The sequence below is a fragment of the Toxorhynchites rutilus genome, chromosome 3 (genome assembly GCF_029784135.1).
Source record: "Toxorhynchites rutilus septentrionalis strain SRP chromosome 3, ASM2978413v1, whole genome shotgun sequence".
Taxonomy (NCBI): Eukaryota; Metazoa; Arthropoda; class Insecta; order Diptera; family Culicidae; genus Toxorhynchites; species Toxorhynchites rutilus.
The window spans coordinates 268,549,409-268,560,795 of record NC_073746.1 but is presented as its reverse complement, the minus strand read 5'-3'; the positions used below and the strand labels follow the sequence as shown (position 1 = coordinate 268,560,795).

Below are 11,387 nucleotides of genomic sequence, written 5' to 3'. Positions count from 1 at the left end.
TTCTACAAAAGCCAAAGGTTGTACCGCTCATGGCAACTCTACACGAGCTGATGATTGCGCCGGCTAGTGACCATTCTATCCTGGATTCCTCGAGAAGACGCACCACGCTAGATATGGGGTACAGACTAGGGGGGCGTTGCTGATTAATGGTCAGCTGCATCCCAATAGGAAGTATCCCGTGTCGGGCACAGGTACAGATCATTGAAGACAGCAACATCACAATTACGAAAACACTTGTAATACTAACCTCGAGCCAACCGCGAGTAATCGGTTACATATTTCTAACATAGTTATAAGGCAAACATTGTCGAAATATTGAACTCCCGGCCCCGTCAGGTTGACGCCATATGAGCCTTAATAAAAATATATATTTTGGATAAAAAAAAACGTCCACACCCCCAACTAGCTAGCACCGATGACGATAAAGAAGAATTCTACGCGCAGCTAGAGCGTGAATACGATCGCTGCCCAAAACACGACATCAAAATCGTCATCGGTGATTTGAACGCTCAGGTCGGCCAAGAGGAGGAGTTCAGACCGGTAATTGGTAGGTTCAGCGGCCATCAGCGAACCAACGAAAACGGCTTAAGACTTATCGACTTCGCTGCCTCCAAGAACATGGCCATACGTTGTAACGGGAGGAAGGATATCGAGGACAAGGAGGCGATACAACCTTCACTTAAGCGCCAGGCAAGTTATTACACTTGCCGTGAAGAAGCGAGATTTGTCTCTTCAGTTTCCCGTGCCCGACCGTGAGACCTCAGGGCGAGTTCCTGCCTACGATCTTCAACCCACACTTGAATTGTCTTGGCGCTCACCAAGGAATAGAATTCAATTAATTGGTATTCAACAACATCCAGGATGGAAAGGCCTTTGAAGGTTTGCCTTCCCAGAGCCTATGCTACCTCGAACCCGAAAACCGAACAATGAAGGGCCTCAAAACAGCCGAAATTCAATCAACATAAATTATAACGTGAAATACAGTATATATACAATTGTTTTCTATTAAATTCAAATTATCCCTAATCACAAATTTGCCTTAACTCTAGTACTTGCAAGTTTTTCTTTCTGTACTAGAGTTAAGGAGTTTCTTTCTTTCCCTCGGTGGTCGAGAACAAGTGCACTTGCTGCTACGCTGAGTAGTGTCTTCGCTAGATGGTAACGCACGTAATGGTGTATGCGCTTTCTCCGGATTGTTGTGTGACTTTATTCGGGCTTATCGTGCGCGACACACACGGCCTTCCCGGATGCCAAAGGTCGAACCGGTCAAAGTATAGGGATTTCAACACTCCCAGATTGGCACCTTCGATTGAAGGAATTTCATCTTCAAGCGCAAACTCAATTAGGCCTAATTGTAAATTCATACTTTTTGTATAGTTACCTTAACTAATACACCACTCAAAATAAAATCTTTCTCTATAATTTTCTCGACTTTCACTGTGATTCTTTTGATTTATCTAGATCTAAATTCAAATTCAAATTTCAATAATTAATCACTTTATACTTGCATAATTTCTATCACCTTATAACCACTTTCTTTGTGTATGAACTCCTATTGTTTCCTACTAACTCAAAACGTAGATCCGTTCTCTAAGCCGGTTGAACTGAAAGAGACCTTTCAATCCTTTTCAAACCCCATATTGACCCATGGCGATCGACCCGAGAATCCCTTTCGTCAGCGATCACACAGACAACCGCATGTGGATTTAAATCGCTGACAAAACCCTTCTGGCGTTTTTCGGTAAAACAGGATAGAGACCGCGATCTAGTACCTCGTAAAAGTTGTATCGAAGCTATAGCGTTAGGCCGATTACACATTATCCGGTTTCTGCCGGACCGGTTTGAAACCCAAATGGCAAATTTCGACCGTACCAACCTCTTCACGGCGCCGTGATGCAGCCGTCTACTGCGACTACAATGTCCGGTGACCGGACAAGCATTATTCGCGATCACAGTAGTATAGTATCGACGTCTGGTGGAGACATCAGTTTGGGGAAGCAAATCATCCTCTATAAGATTATTAGACCTCAAAACAGTTTTAAGTTACTCAATTTTTTAATGAAAATTTTTACTTCATGTTATTTTATTACTTCAAACACGAAGTACTGACTTTTACTTAACCATTTTTGTATAATTTTCTTGATATTTTCACTAAAACTCATCATTATAATATAAAATCATTGTTAAACACAATTCTTGTTCAGGGATTTTTCCCTGCTTGCAAAAGAACGTGTTACTTTGTTACAAAACGAACATATTTCATCAGAAAATAATAATTTTCATTCATAATTTTTATTTTGTATATGAGTTTATTGCACCTGAAAATCCATTATAACTATCATTTCCCAAAAGCGGCGTACGAAGCTCTATGCCATCAACATGAATTGACAGTTTTTTGTCATGCTGTTAGTATTAGTGCAATTCAGGCAATTTTTCGTCTTATGTAATAGTATGTGTGCACTATTGACGTTTGTTTGTTGATTTTGAAACCAGTTGATAATTTGCAAGTGATGTGGATGCTGAAATTTTTATTTCACTTCTTCAACAACTACCAGTGCTGTGGAACTAATTCTGTGATGTAAATTTCTGCTCAAAGAGAAGCAATGGTCACAGGTGCACGATGTCATCATTGAGCATATTGCCACGGACTGTGTTATTAACGGTGAGTGGTGTTTTTCGACAAGCAGAAATTATTACTGAACAAGATCGGGGAGGTCAAACAAATCTCCAACAGGTTCATCGAGGGGCGGATTTTGAGCGACTTAATCGAGCTGAATGAGAAGGTTAGTTTTTGTTAATTTGAACACACTAAAAATAATTCTCTCGTCTAATATTCTTTGGGTATTCCAGTTTGACCTGACCCGGGACACGATCGACGACGAAACCGAGGCACTCAAGCCCAAACTGTCCTATATGTGCTCTGTGGTCAAAATGTTCCCATGCCCGACGCCAAAGCATCGGTTCTGTCAGAACGAAATTCCAGCTTATCTGATTCGGTCATTCTTTGCTCCGGATCCGCGTATTTATAGCTGTGATGCGAATTGGGCTCGAGAAGCTGCCATTGCCCCAGGATTACGTGCTCGAGGAATTGCGGCATATGTTGAGCGCGTTCTTGGACGAGGATCAGCGGAAGCAGCAATGGAATAGTGTTTGAACGAATTATGTTATTTTAATCGTAAAATTTTTTTCTGTAATAATGAAATAAAAAACACTCTAAAATGAATAGATGTGCATACATTCTCTTGTAAGTAAATTCCAAAATAATCACAGGAAGTGAACACATTATACATATAAATAAATAGTGCCTCTAGCTTATTACGGAATGTTATTATTATTGGTTCATCAAATTGCACTTTTATCTAACCGTGTTTCTGAGACTGTTGAAAAAATATGTGGCAACAGAGCGTGTGAAATAAATCATGCTATTCGTGTATGCTTGGAAACAAAATAATTATGCGTATGAATGAGTAAACCGCAACTGGACTAGAGTTAGTTTTTGTAAACGTATTCTGAAGTGGGGCGGAAGTATTCATGATAGGTACGTTAAGAACGCCGTTATGATGCAGGATGTGCGTAATGTCCGTGAGGTCTGGTCTCACTTTGATCATGCTCATGTGTGCTACACTCCAACAATCGGCCTTATGAACTTTCCAAGGAACAAACATATGAGAACGCTCGTGGTTGCCGCAGCAGCTATGGGTTTAAGATTTTCCGTCTGCAGTCAGCTGCAAGTAATCGGAATATTTGAAGCAATGTTTACCTGTCAAATCCACTTATAAATAAATGCATGTTTGTATTTGTGAGAGATGTACGGTTTTGTGTAGCACGAGGTCTCTTTCACATTGTTGTCCGGTTTTCCGTCCAAACCCAGCGACGCTTTTTGAAACCGGTCCGGCAGAAACCGGATAATGTGTAATCGCCCTTAGTCTACAGTTAATACTTTTTTTTAACCGTATGGTAAATGTGTAACATCGTTACAACGTAACACCTTCTTCCAGCACAGCCTCCAATACCGTTACACCTGGAGATCACCACAGCAAACAGAAACACAAATTGACCACGTTTTGATCGACGGTCGGCATTTCTCAGATATCATCGACGTCAGAACCTATCGTGGCGCTAACATGGATTCAGACCACTACCAGGTGATGGTCAAACTGCGTTCTAAACTGTCAGTCGTCAATAACATAAGACACCAGCGCTCACCACGGTATCACCTACGACGACTACAGGAGCCGAACATTGCTGCAACATACTCGCAGCGTCTTGAAGCTTTGTTATCGGGGGTAGACGAACTGGATGCTGTTCCCCTCGATGAATACTGGAACACCTTAAAAGCAGCAATTAGCAGCACAGCAGAGACCGTCATCGGGTATGCACAACGAAGACAACGGAACGAATGGTTTGACGACGAGTGCCGAGCGCTCCTGAACGAGAAGGATGCAGAACGCGCAGCCATGCTGCAACGAGCGACTCGACAAAACGTGGAACGATACAAACTGATGCGAAGACAGCAAACACATCTCTTTCGGGAGAAAAACGCCGCCTTGAAGAGAAAGAGTGTGAGGAGATGGAGCTGCTTTATCGTTCTCGAGAATCGCGGAAGTTTTTCAAGAAGCTAAACGCCTCGCACAAAGGCTTTGTGCCGCGGGCCGAAATGTGCAGAAACAAGCAAAGAGGCATCTTGACGAACGAACGCGAGGTGATCGAAAGGTGGAGGCAGCACTACGATGAACACCTGAACAGCGCGCAGACAGGAGACCAAGACGGCGTTGAGGAGGACTACACCGGTGCAATGAACAACGATGACGTACCGCCCCCGGCGATGGGTGAAGTTAAGAAGGCCATTAATCAGTTCAAGAACCACAAAGCAGCTGGTAAGGATGGCCTCGTAGCGGAGCTCTTCAAGGGAGGTCCCAGAAAACTTGTAGAGTGTATGCACCGGTTGATAGTCAGGATCTGGAACACAGAACAGCTACCGGAGGAGTGGAAGGACGGGGTAATCTGCCCCATCTATAAAAAAGGCGACAAGTTGGATTGTGGAAACTATCGTGCCATCACAATCCTGAATGGTGCCTACAAAATTTTGTCTCAGATCCTCTCCCGCCGTCTATCGCCAAAAGTAAGTACATTTGTGGGAAGTTATCAGGCCGGATTAATGCCCGGTTGCTCGACGACGGACCAGATTTTTACACTGCGGCAGATCCTCCAAAAGTGCCGCGAGTATCAGGTCCCTACACACCACATCTTCGTCGACTTCAAGGCCGCATATGATACAATCGACCGCCGACAGCTATGGAGGATCATGGACGAACACGGCTTTCCCCGAAAGCTGACAAGACTGATTCAGGCAACGATGAACGGTGTGCGGTGCAGTGTGCGGATCTCAGGTGAGCTGTCGGAATCATTTGAGACTCACAGGGGACTTCGACAAGGCGATGGACTCTCCTGTCTGCTCTTCAACGTGGCGCTGGAAGGTGTTATGCGGAGAGCGGGCTTCAACATGCGGGGCACGATTTTCAACAAGTCTAGTCAGTTTATCTGCTTCGCCGACGACGTGGACATAATCGGAAGAACACATGCGACGGTAGCCGACTTGTATACCCGACTGAAACACGAAGCAGGGCTGATTGGGCTTGTGATCAATGCGTCTAAGACTAAATACATGCTAGCTGGAGGGACTGATCGCAACAGAGTTCTTCTTGGTAGTAGTGTTGTGATCGACGACGACGAGCTCGAGGTGGTAGAGGAATTTGTCTACCTTGGCTCGTTGATAACAACTGACAACAACAACAGCCGTGAAATTCGAAGACGCATTGTCAATGGAAGTCGTGCCTACTATGGGCTCCACAAATCCTTGAGGTCTAACAAGCTCCGACCCCGTACTAAGTGTACCATGTACAAATCCCTAATTCGACCGGTTGTTCTCTATGGGCACGAAGCATGGACGATGCTTGAAGAGGACTCACAAGCGCTCGGAGTTTTCGAACGCCAAGTGCTCAGAACAATATACGGTGATATACAGGAAAACGGAGTATGGAGAAGGAGAATGAACCACGAACTGGCGCAACTCTACGGCGAACAAAGCATCCATAGAGTCGCCAAGGCTGGACGAGTGCGATGGGCAGGGCATGTTGCAAGATTGCCGGACAGCAGCCCTGCAAAGATGGTGTTCGTATCTAATCCGGTAGGTACAAGAAGGAGAGGAGCCCAGCGAGCGAGGTGGTTGGACCAGGTGGAGCAGGACTTGGCAAAAATCGGTGCAGCCAGGAGTTGGAGAACTGCAGCCATGGACCGGGTTTATTGGAGAAGAGTAGTGAATCAGATCTAATCTCAATGAGATGTAGAGTCATAGTAAATAAATAATTAAAGACGACAAAGTTTCATTAGGGCTTCGGTTGCTCGAATAATGTGATTCCACTAAAAATACACATTTTTGTAAATTGTACATCTTGACACTAAAAGCCATCCGATCAGACTGAACGAGTATCCGAATATCATCGTCCCGAAGTGGGGAATGTAGTGTTACCATCGACGGAGCGAAAAAAAATTATAAGAAGATATTCGATTTTTTGCGCGAGCGTTTAATCTGAAAGACCCTGTATATAACACAGTAGCCATTTAGGCGTGAGAGTATTCCTGTTCTATCGATAAACAACACATGTCGCCTTTTTCGGCGTAAGAATATTCCTATTGTTCGAACATTCACAGTTGGACTATATACACAGCGGGACTGTTTATATGAGGCTTCCGTTGTTGTGTGATAAATAGCACTAATTACCGATGCAACAGATCGCACGTGAAGTGAGAGGCTGGAATCGTCATCACATGATGATTGTTGCGTGGACGTAGTAGATAGTATAACACACTCATGATTGTTCGCTTAGTAGCGAACACGCAGCCAATTAGGCTACGAAGACCCCCTCAAAGACTTGTATATAATATGTGGTTGACAGATGTCGACATTCCACGATCCAGCAAATTGCAGCTGTCGCCGTCGACTATTTATAGCCCCTTGAGCCATTTTGTGGAAACAGAACGAATTAAATTGCACATTTAATATATTTCAGATGATTTGTCCTACTGTTTCTTACGAAACCCATATTTTATGAAATGATATCGCTGGGCGATGAACATGTTAGGATGTGATAAATTCTACAAGCTTTCGATAAATTCTACAAGCGTGATAAATTCTACAAGCTTTCGAAACCGCAGACGGCTGTCGATAACCTTAAACTGACAGAGTGCTGGTCGAATCATCAGTGATCTCTAATGATTAGACTGATCGCGGTTCATCGTGTACAGTTACCCATTCGTCGTTGGGGGCTTTCTTAAACTTATACACGTTACTGTCATGCATCGCATTGGGCCATTATACATAGATTACTTATCAAACAATCCAATTCCGACAACTCAGTTCTTAGATTCCGACCACTTCCTCTAAACAAGTGGTCAAACAGTAAGCATTGCATGAAGCATGCTGGTCATAGATGATTTGGAGGATTTGTTTTTGACTACAGAGAACCATGATACACTGCGTTTCACAACTATAGAATCACTCAATTTTTCTGGATTTCCAGAGATATGTTAGAAGTCGGTTGAATTGAAGTACAGAATCATTTACTGCTGTTTTTGTATCGAAAACAATATGTTAATTGGGTAATTTGGTATCAATTCATAAAATCTGAAAGGTCATAGCATGGTTTAATGAACATGGGGTTCAGATTCTTGTTTACAAGATCAAAACCTTATCAAGAACTTATGTGGGGTGATTGTACGAATGATAGATGCAGCTTACCAGCAGTATGAGTGATTTGAAGAGCTTAAACGAGCAGTATCCTCTGCGTAGAATGAAATACACACTACAACATGGCCCCGCTGGGTCGAAAACATCCCGAATGGGATAATTGATCTGATTGAGAACTACAGATGACCTAAGAAATAATAAAGCTCAAATGGCCAGATTTATAAATGAAGATAGTTATTATATCCTACACCTTATACTTCAATTCAACCGACTTCCAACATATCTGTAGAAATCCAGAAAAATTGAGTGGTTCTATAGTGAAACGCAGTGTATGACGTTGGATTCTTCTGACTTATATTAAAATGGCACTGGTGTTGTACGGAGACGGTTCGACTGAAATAATTGGTTTCCAAATCGAAGAAGTATCCAGAAGTAATATCACCATCCATTGTTATGCTCAAGGATACAATCAATGAAAAATTATCATAAATACTCAGAGTAGCGTAACTGAAATCGAATTTCCAGAAATCAACTAACCAATTTGTGATGACTGATAAATACACACATCTAACCACGCCACGCCACAGTATTTTCATCATTCATATTTGATTTGGTGAATAAATACTGCTGTGTATAATCACATATATTATACGAAAGGATAACGTTTTCGCTGTTCCGATTGTTGTTGTATATCAAACTAGTAGCGCTGGTATAAATACCATTAATAGTTACAATGTCGACACTGAGACAAGCGATCCATTTAAACCATTTGTTGTTTACTCGCAAAAGAGATAACTTGCTTGCGTAAGTGATTATCCAATTAACGTATATCGGTAGAAAATTGAATTATTAGCTTCTAATCCCACTGGGTGTATAACAACAAGCTGAACAGTTCAGGAACGAATTTAATACACAGTCAAATAAATGCTCCATTATCCAATCGACCAAAAGCAATAATGTATTAATCCTAGAAACTATAAAATGAGTTTTCCGTAAACCTTCAATAGAAGTAAAAATGTACAATACCAGTGATTATAGTCGGCTTCTTCCGGAAAATTCACAGTTTTCGGCGGTTTCATCCCTGCTCAATATTATAAGTATGTAGCAATCGCTTTTACGATATTGGTTTAATTGTTTTGTGTCAGTTTTTCAGTACTTCAGTCAGTCGTACTGCACATGTATCGTTGGATATGGAACAGAGAGTGTATTTTATCCGAAACATCAACATCCAACGATTTGGATAAGCATAGCTGAAGCAAACGAAGATGTTCTTCTGACCAGTATCGAAAATGGTTGTCAATCTTTCGTTCTGACCAACGATGCTGCGTCACAGTTCCTGGATCGATTTCAATATATTCATGATCGAACGATGCAACATTTTCCGAATAAGAAAGTCATCATTCTCATCAGTTCCGAATCTAACCATTCTGCAATGGAACATTTGATCAAACATAAGGTCATTCACGATGTGCCAAGTTTATTATTCCTATTTCCAGCCAGTACAGATCGTATTGATCTGTTTACGAATAGATTTACGAGTCGTGAGAATTTCCATGATTTGATCCTCCTTGATAGCTATATTCCCTCGCAGGATGTTTTCCTCATTGGGAACAACCTTTTTCAAGATAAACTGAACGATCTGGAGGGGAAATTCGTGCGTTTGGCTATATTCAATTACTCACCATACACTCTTTGGAATGAGGTGTATCCAACGGATAATTTCAATGCATATTACAACCAGAAACCAGTTCTACACACAGATGGTACCGAATCAAAAGTGTTCTTGGAGTTCTGCGCTAAATTCAATTGTAGCCTTGATATATCCTTGGACGAAACCGGAGAATGGGGCGAAATTTTCGACAATCGAACAGGAAATGGAATTATAGGGGCAGTTGTCGAACGTAGAGCTGACGTAGGCGTGGGCGCGCTGTATTCATGGTTCCATGAAAGTATGTTTCTGGCATTGTCTAAGCCAATTTCCAGAACTGGAGTAACCTGTATTACGCCAAAACCAAGTCTGCTGAGTGGATGGATGACCCCGATTCTGCCATTCTCCAAATATTTGTGGATTGCCGTTCTGGCGACGTTTGTGATTTCGACCATAATCCTGCTCTTCATGAATTATGTGGTGTACAATGTGATGCTGAAAACTGTAAGATTGAGTGAGTTGAAATAAAAAACAACTTTTAATTTAATGATTTCTTCTAGAATCATCGGTTAGATGTGTCTGAATCATTCATGGTAGTCGGCAGCATTTTCATTCTGCAAACAGTCCTGCTACGAATCAACCGCAACAAATTCGTTTCACAGATGGTTCTCTTTGCGTCAGTTCTTTTTGTAGGTCTTATGGTGGGAAACGCGTATAGTGGAGGATTGTCTAGTGTTATGACAATCCCGCGCTACGAGCCACCAATCGATACAATACAAGAATTGGCTGACAGCGATATGATCTGGGCGTCTACACATGATGCTTGGATTTTTTCGATCCTCATGGCAACACAACCAACAATTATTAAACTGCTACAAAATTTCCAGACCCATACGAAAGAGGTCCTGCATGGACATACTAAAAGAAGAGATATCAGCTACAGCATCGAACGGTTACCATATGGACACTTTGCCATCGGCGAATACATTGATGAAGAGGCATCACATGATTACCATCTGATGGTAGAGGATATATACTGGGAGAACTGCGTGGCCATGTCCACCAAAACGTGGCCCATGATAGAACGCTTGGATGAGCTAATTCTGGCCATTTTCCAAAGCGGCATACAACGCTATTGGGAGCAACAGGTGAGTATTAAGGACTCTAGTGCGCAGACTCCGTTAATCTTCCCGTTTTCGCAGGTAGTTTCAGAATACGCCAACGGTAGGGTACAACTGGCTATAGCCACATCTCGCCATCGGGATAGCAGTGGACCAATAAAACTGCAACCATCTCATCTGCTGGGCGCGTTCCTTCTGCTAGCTATCGGATTGGTTAGTGGTTTTTTTGTATTCTTGCTCGAAGTGATATACAGCAATTTGCAACAAAGGAAATGGAAAACATCAAAAAAGCATGTGTGCATAACACAGCTAGAATATTAGGTTATTTCAATCATTCCTTTCCGGAGTAGTTCCTCTTCGTCCAAGGACATTCGCACCCGTTGCCACAAACTTTATGAACGTTTCCATGGTTTGGCCATGATTTTTATTGAGTCCCGCATAACAAAAATGGGAATAGTAGTTTCAGTTGTAGATTAATGTTAGCCGCAGAAATAGTTATAATTATACCTCTTATTAGTCTGGGTTACACAAAAACGGAATTTTATTTCTAGGGTAGAGGTTTATTTAGCTTACTAAAGCTTAATACTAACTTAATATAAGTAAATGAGCCTATGAATCGTGTTCAGAACGATGTTATATGGGTTCTGTTCACATTGAATGTGAATATAATCATTGAAATCGAAGAAACAGATTCTTTTTTAAATATTTTATAAATTTCTCCGAACATAGTGATAAACACGTTTTTTACTTTCTTGTTAGTATTAGTTTCTTGTAAATAAAGCTCAATGGCTTCTAGAAGAAATTTTCAAAAAATAATCTGGCTTAAAGTTGTACTGTGAACTTTAATTTATCATTCGAAAATCGCTTGAAA

General features: G+C 41.8%; 2 protein-coding genes across 3 annotated transcripts; both read left to right on the top strand.

The window, feature by feature from the left end:
• Positions 1-2,434: 2,434 nt before the first annotated feature.
• On the top strand, positions 2,435-3,315 carry LOC129779154 (nuclear pore complex protein Nup98-Nup96-like). 2 transcript variants are annotated; one of them, XM_055786444.1, is made up of 3 exons: positions 2,435-2,662; positions 2,706-2,783; positions 2,851-3,315. In XM_055786444.1, exons 1-3 carry the CDS (start codon positions 2,621-2,623, stop codon positions 3,145-3,147), a joined length of 417 nt encoding a protein of 138 aa, XP_055642419.1. In that variant the 5' UTR covers positions 2,435-2,620; the 3' UTR covers positions 3,148-3,315. The 2 variants fall into 2 exon arrangements, with proteins under 2 accessions (XP_055642419.1, XP_055642420.1); XM_055786445.1 differs by having other exon boundaries at positions 2,436-2,662; positions 2,715-2,783.
• A 1,480-nt stretch (positions 3,316-4,795) lies between these two features.
• LOC129774208 (glutamate receptor ionotropic, delta-1-like) lies at positions 4,796-11,182 on the top strand. The gene is made up of 4 exons (XM_055777916.1): positions 4,796-4,877; positions 8,893-9,899; positions 9,956-10,543; positions 10,598-11,182. Exons 1-4 carry the CDS (start codon positions 4,796-4,798, stop codon positions 10,835-10,837), a joined length of 1,917 nt encoding a protein of 638 aa, XP_055633891.1. The 3' UTR covers positions 10,838-11,182.
• The last annotated feature ends 205 nt before the right edge of the window (positions 11,183-11,387 follow it).

Coding starts and splice junctions, on each gene's coding strand:
- LOC129779154 (XM_055786444.1), top strand. CDS start 2,621: ATGTCATCATTGAGCATATTGCCACGGACTGTGTTATTAACG. Junction 2,663..2,705: donor CACGGACTGTGTTATTAACG/GTGAGTGGTGTT, acceptor TTACTGAACAAG/ATCGGGGAGGTCAAACAAAT. Junction 2,784..2,850: donor TAATCGAGCTGAATGAGAAG/GTTAGTTTTTGT, acceptor TGGGTATTCCAG/TTTGACCTGACCCGGGACAC.
- LOC129774208 (XM_055777916.1), top strand. CDS start 4,796: ATGAACAACGATGACGTACCGCCCCCGGCGATGGGTGAAGTTAAGAAG. Junction 9,900..9,955: donor ACAATGTGATGCTGAAAACT/GTAAGATTGAGT, acceptor GATTTCTTCTAG/AATCATCGGTTAGATGTGTC. Junction 10,544..10,597: donor AACGCTATTGGGAGCAACAG/GTGAGTATTAAG, acceptor CCGTTTTCGCAG/GTAGTTTCAGAATACGCCAA.